General features: G+C 36.5%; 1 protein-coding gene across 1 annotated transcript; it reads left to right on the plus strand.

Moving 5' to 3' along the window:
- Window positions 1-1,127: 1,127 nt before the first annotated feature.
- Window positions 1,128-6,286, plus strand: LOC104447900 (calmodulin). The gene is made up of 2 exons (XM_039300147.1): window positions 1,128-1,385; window positions 6,077-6,286. Exons 1-2 carry the CDS (start codon window positions 1,128-1,130, stop codon window positions 6,284-6,286), a joined length of 468 nt encoding a protein of 155 aa, XP_039156081.1.
- Window positions 6,287-6,672: the final 386 nt, after the last annotated feature.

Genomic DNA, 6,672 nt, shown 5'->3' on the forward strand with positions numbered 1-6,672 from the left:
GTAAGAATCGAAATCCTTGTGGCAAAACAAATAATTAAGTATAGTAAAGAAGAGCTAACAACAAGTAAATGAAATCATGATATATGAGCATGAGGACCCACTAATTTTTCCACGGTACCTTTCAATTATCTGCTTTGGATATGAGAATGGGATTCCAATTGTACTAGAAAAAACCTCAAAATGTGATAGGGATGGATAGAGTTCACCAAAGAGAGCATAAAGAATCTTTCAATTTGTTGCCTCAAGAACAGGAAATTCATGTCCTTGGAATGAGATTAAATTACTTCATTTGAGATCTCGCATCTCTCGAATGTACAATAATTAGAGGGTAAAGTCAAGAATAGAGCTCAAAAAAAAAAAAAAAAAAAAAAAAAGTCTTAACGAGAGGGAGCAAGATGTGCGGACACCAACATGTTAAAATAAGGAATACAGTCTAGCAATCTGTTGCATTAGCGGACAAGCAAAGACGGCCTCTATTGGTTGGCAACAACACCTATCTTGTTGAGTTTATTCTATAACCAAACATCGAGTATCCAAAGCAAGCCCCTAATTATAGGGTTGTGTTTTGACCATGGCTCCATGAGCAAAAAATGCAATTAGCATAAGTATTTTCCATCAACAAAAGCAAGAATAATGAATAGAATGTGAATTACATGAGACTGTCGACCACCGCACTTTGTTAATTTTACTTAAACTATACAAAGTCACGGCAATGATTTCATGAAGTTTAAAGATGGCCTAAATTGAGTTTACATTTTACATAATTAAAAGATGCATTCACACACTTTGACTATTACTTTTGATCTAGGATTGCTAGAACTCTCACAATATATAATTATTTCTACGTAGATTAATATATCTTTTGTAATTTTTGGAAATTAGGGATAGTAATTTAAACCCGAAAAATGGACAAATTCATTTTCTTAGGAACTCTTTACTTTCATTTAATGCCAAACAAAGGGGCCCTTCAGATTCTTATTCTATAATAAGGAAATGACCACCCTGGGAAAAAGGTAGAGATGCTCTCTATAAACACAAAGAGCATCGAGACTGCTATATAAATTGAAGCACCCTTCCATGGCCATGCATAGCATTCGCAGAGCAGTTGTGATTGATATTCCTTGGTCATGACGATCACGGATGGCACCCGCACCATGAACCTGGAGGAGTTCAAGAACTTTTTGAAGAAGTTCGACGCCAATAAAGACAATAGGATAAGCAAGGAGGAGCTGCAGGACATCATCCGCAGCAACGGGAAGTGGTTCTCCGGGTGGAAGAGCAAGCGGGCACTGAGTCATGCTGATGCCAACAGAGACGGATTCATCGACGACAAGGAGATGATCAACCTCGTCGAGTTTGCCAAGAAGCAACTGAACCTGACTGTTGTAGCCAATTGAACCGCTTTTGTCTGCAAACCTGTATGATTACTTGTACTTGCTGTGATGTGTCACTCCAGCTTAAACTGTTTTCTGTGTAATTCCGAAATCCCTAGCTCCTTATGGAGTAGAAAATAAATATATTAAACCCGTATAATAAGTTTTGAAGGGTGATGCCTTGAGTTTAGCTGACAAGATCGTGGATATAAATCAACATGCCAAACTTTGTTTGAGCTAAATCACTGTAGATAACAGCATTGGATAATGAAATTATCGTGAGAATATCATCGATGAACCAAACTGGTTTTCCCTTGCCACGAGCTTATTCTGCAAAAGGGGCATCCAACCTACAAACGGAACATGACCTATCTTCGTTTCAGGACCTAGTGAAACGGAATATTTTAAAGTGGAACATCGGTGGTGTAACTCAAATTAGGGTTACCAAAGACAGATCATGCTGGCACAAACTTTCGAGGCAGTTTAGTGCGACTAATGAAAATGGATGAAACAATTAAAGAATAAACTGTGCAAAAAAAGATCACTTCCAATCCTCGAAAAGAACATACTATCCACCCAGATTGCTAAGAGTTGCAAGTATCCTTCAAATGTGAATGAAGCAGCATCAAAATGAACAAGAATTGTTTCCAAAAAGTGCAAAAATCTAATTAAACAAATGAAATTCTGCTAATTTCTCTTTAGTCAATTGTCACTTCACAGGTTCTAGCGGGTTTTTCCCAAGTTAGGTAGTGATCTTGAAACCGGTTCTTAGATTTTTTAGCCAAAAATCAACTTTATGCACATGAGGAGCTATTTTCTGGTAAATCTAATACTAAGAATTCTCAAACTCAAAGTATGGTTCTCAAGAATCATATATCCACAAAGGCATATCCAAGACAGGTTTATGGTAATATAAAAATTTAAGAAAGTATGCACATATCAAAGACACACTTCTTTAATTTGTATATAAAAAGAAGTATGTGATCATTGGACAAACCTCCAAGCATGCTATCTTGAATTCATGAGGCGCCCTTCTTACAAGTGACAAAAATAACAAAACACGAATTAGTCTAGGAGAAATTCAACGAGCCATATAGACTATCTGAACTTCAGCAAAAGATAAGAGTGCCCAGAATCCATCTCATGGTCTATTTTCTATAAAATTATTTGAAATTTGTATAGAATGAATTACCATCGTACCATGTCAGAAATTGGAGACTCAAAGCACAAAACTCTAACATCTAAAAACTTAATGTAAAGAAAGCATAAATATTTCTGAAATTTTATGCCTATTTTCAGTTAAAACCTACAGTTTTATAATGACTAATAGCTTGTCTGGATTGACTATTACTTTTTACCTTTAGCTTGATCTAAATCTTGTGGCTCGTCCATTTCGACATTTTCAAATCCGAAGCTTCTTAAACTTCCAAAATACATAAATGTTGTCATGTACGGTCACATATAATATTCTCATAGGTTTTTGAAATTCGAACATTGTTCTAAATTTGACAGGAAAGCAAAACAAATACCTTTTGCTTATTAGGAAGTGTAAATAAACAGATCCTAAGTAAGCTGCTATTAGGCTTTATTTTTGTAGAGTGGGGAAAGAAAAATGGGATCATTTTTTTTTAGAATTTTAAAATTGTCCCTCTTTGCTACTCTCGCAATTTTTTCGACTTTTTCTCAACTTTTCCCTCAAAAATTGCGTTACCCCATTTTCTACTTTCCAAAACATAGCCTGAAGGGGCATTTTGTCAGATGAAGTTTTAGTTTTTTCATCCAAATTTCAGATAGTCAGCATCCTCACCCCCTGAAGAAAGAGAAAATAGGGGGAAATATCAATATGTCGAACATCTATCAAAAAGATAGCTTCAGTCATTTCGGAAGCACTTTGGACCACTGATCGGAATCCCTTTTCGTGAAGACAAAGCTGGAATAATGTACTCCCTAGAATGCGGGTGTCGTCTTCTTCGTAATTATCCAAAATGGAATTGGGGATGCAAAGTAGTAATCAATAAGATACATTAGATGCCGTGTACTGCTATCATGTCTATTTTCAAAACTCTTTCGAAATTGATTGCAATTGATTCTCATAACGTCGCGAAACGATATCACAACACAGGCTTAAGCTGCTACATGAAGGGAGAATGCATGCATAAAGAGTATATAAATCTTATTGTCGAGTGATGGCTGATAATTCAAAATACAAGAAAGCTATACTAAGACTAACGCATGAAAAATTTGCCTAATAGGGTGGATGCATACATGAAAATGACAGAATTTAAATTTCATATCATGATAGAAAGTCCAACTCAAAATGTTAAGTTGATAGGTTTGAGGGACATTGCATGCATATAAAAAGTAGATAAATTCTATTAGCAGGAGAGGAAAGATATTTCAATATACCGTTTCTCTTGTTAGCATAACTTCTTTTTTCACGGGCCACGTAGGTCATGTTGAGGTACTTATTTATGCCGCATGTGGCCTTTTGTTTTCATGCATTCTCTTCTAAAGATTCATAGGCTACTAACTTTATGTGAGAATATTAGCAAGTAATCCCAAACAAATTATGGGTGTGATGTGCATCGATTATGACGTTTGATTGACTCGTGATTTAGATTTTTGAGTAAAAATTAAGACTAACTCAATGTGACGAAAGGACTTGCTCACTCCCTGTCGAACTATCTCTCAATGATAGGCAAGGGACTAATTTAGTGAATAATTCCAAATAAGAGATCATTCATGGGCATCAAAATAAAAACAACATCATTTCAAATTCAATTATGAACATTTTATACCAAAGAGATAACTTTTTTTTTGGTTGAAGCCAAAAAGACAATTGAACTAAGTGCAACAGCCAAAAAAGACAATAATAAGATAACGTTGCAAATCAAAAACCAAGCTAAAAAATAATCTACATCTATTAGGTGTCAAATTCGAATACGAACAATTTATCATTGTCAATATCTCCAATATTTAGTATGAAATTGACCTTATCAATCATCAAGGAATCATTTATCTCGTGATTCAATGCATGTAACACCATCATCATTTACTTCCCCACTAAAATAGAGAAGGGAAGATTGACGATTGGGAATCGGATCGTCCGTAAAAGGAGAAAAGTTAGAGGGTGCTTTCCCCGGGGAAAAGATAACATTCACGCCAACAAGAATCCTATCTTTTGGGGTTCAATCATATGAGAACATGCTTACCGCGATCGCTCTCTACCTAGTACAGAATAAAAGTTCTCGTGCAAACTATTTTAATACTCTCCTAGTCACAAAAAAAAAAAAAAAAAAAGGGGATGAGGGATACTTTTCCCACATATCATTTCTACGTATTGTTTCCCACTTAATAATCCTTAAATGTGCATCACTCGCCCACACGATAGTCGATAAAAGGAAAAAAAAAAACCTTTTAACTTTTCCCCAGCCCCCGCTCCCGCTCCTCTCCTCTCCTGATGTTAGCCGCGCACAGTGCACGACCACCCAGAGAGAGCAAATTAAAGATGTTACTTTACCCTTCAATCGTAAGAATCGAAATCCTTGTGGCAAAACAAATAATTAAGTATAGTAAAGAAGAGCTAACAACAAGTAAATGAAATCATGATATATGAGCATGAGGACCCACTAATTTTTCCACGGTACCTTTCAATTATCTGCTTTGGATATGAGAATGCGATTCCAATCGTACTAGAAAAAACCTCACAATGTGATGTGGATGGATAGAGTTCACCAAAGAGAGCATAAAGAATCTTTCAATTTGTTTCCTCAAGAACAGGAAATTCATGTCCTCAGAATGACATTAAATTACTTCATTTGAGATCTTGCATCCCTCGAATGTACAACAACTATAGGGTAAAGTCAAGAATATAGCTCAAAAAAAAAAAGGTCTTAACGAGAGGGAGCAAGATGTGCGGACACCAACATGTTAAAATAAGAAACACAGTCTAGCAATCTGTTGCATTAGCGGACAAGCAAAGACGGCCTCTATTGGTTGGCAACAACCCCTATCTTGTTGAGTTTATTCTGTAACCAAACATCGAGTATCCAAAGCAAGCCCCTAATTATAGGGTTGTGTTTTGACCATGGCTCCATGAGCAAAAATGCAATTAGCATAAGTATTTTCCATCAACAAAAGCAAGAATAATGAATAGATTGTGAATTACATGAGACTGTCGACCACCACGCACTTTGTTAATTTTACTTAAACTATACAAAGTCACGGCAATGATTTCATGAAGTTTAAAGATGGTCTAAATTGAGTTTACATTTTACATAATTAAAAGATGCATTCACACACTTTGACTATTACTTTTGATCTAGGATTGCTAGAACTCTCACAATATATAATTATTTCTACGTAGATTAATATATCTTTTGTAATTTTTGGAAATTAGGGATAGTAATTTAAACCCGAAAAATGGACAAATTCATTTTCTTAGGAACTCTTTACTTTCATTTAATGCCAAACAAAGGGGCCCTTCAGATTCTTATTCTATAATAAGGAAATGACCACCCTGGGAAAAAGGTAGAGATGCTCTCTATAAACTCAAAGAGCATCGAGACTGCTATATAAATTGAAGCACCCTTCCATGGCCATGCATAGCATTCGCAGAGCAGTTGTGATTGATATTCCTTGGTCATGACGATCACGGATGGCACCCGCACCATGAACCTGGAGGAGTTCAAGAACTTTTGAAGAAGTTCGACGCCAATAAAGACAATAGGATAAGCAAGGAGGAGCTGCAGGACATCATCCGCAGCAACGGGAAGTGGTTCTCCGGGTGGAAGAGCAAGCGGGCACTGAGGCATGCTGATGCCAACAGAGACGGATTCATCGACGACAAGGAGATGATCAACCTCGTCGAGTTTGCCAAGAAGCAACTGAACCTGACTGTTGTAGCCAATTGAACCGCTTTTGTCTGCAAACCTGTATGATTACTTGTACTTGCTGTGATGTGTCACTCCAGCTTAAACTGTTTTCTGTGTAATTCCGAAATCCCTAGCTCCTTATGGAGTAGAAAATAAATATATTAAACCCGTATAATAAGTTTTGAAGGGTGATGCCTTGAGTTTAGCTGACAAGATCGTGGATATAAATCAACATGCCAAACTTTGTTTGAGCTAAATCACTGTAGATAACAGCATTGGTTAATGAAATTATCGTGAGAATATCATCGATGAACCAAACTGGTTTTCCCTTGCCACGAGCTTATTCTGCAAAAGGGGCATCCAACCTACAAACGGAACATGACCTATCTTCGTTTCAGGACCTAGTGAAACGGAATATTTTAAAG

This window comes from Eucalyptus grandis, chromosome 8 (genome assembly GCF_016545825.1).
Source record: "Eucalyptus grandis isolate ANBG69807.140 chromosome 8, ASM1654582v1, whole genome shotgun sequence".
Lineage (NCBI taxonomy): Eukaryota > Viridiplantae > Streptophyta > Magnoliopsida > Myrtales > Myrtaceae > Eucalyptus > Eucalyptus grandis.

Coding starts and splice junctions, on each gene's coding strand:
- LOC104447900 (XM_039300147.1), top strand. CDS start 1,128: ATGACGATCACGGATGGCACCCGCACCATGAACCTGGAGGAGTTCAAG. Junction 1,386..6,076: donor AGCAACTGAACCTGACTGTT/GTAGCCAATTGA, acceptor GAACTTTTGAAG/AAGTTCGACGCCAATAAAGA.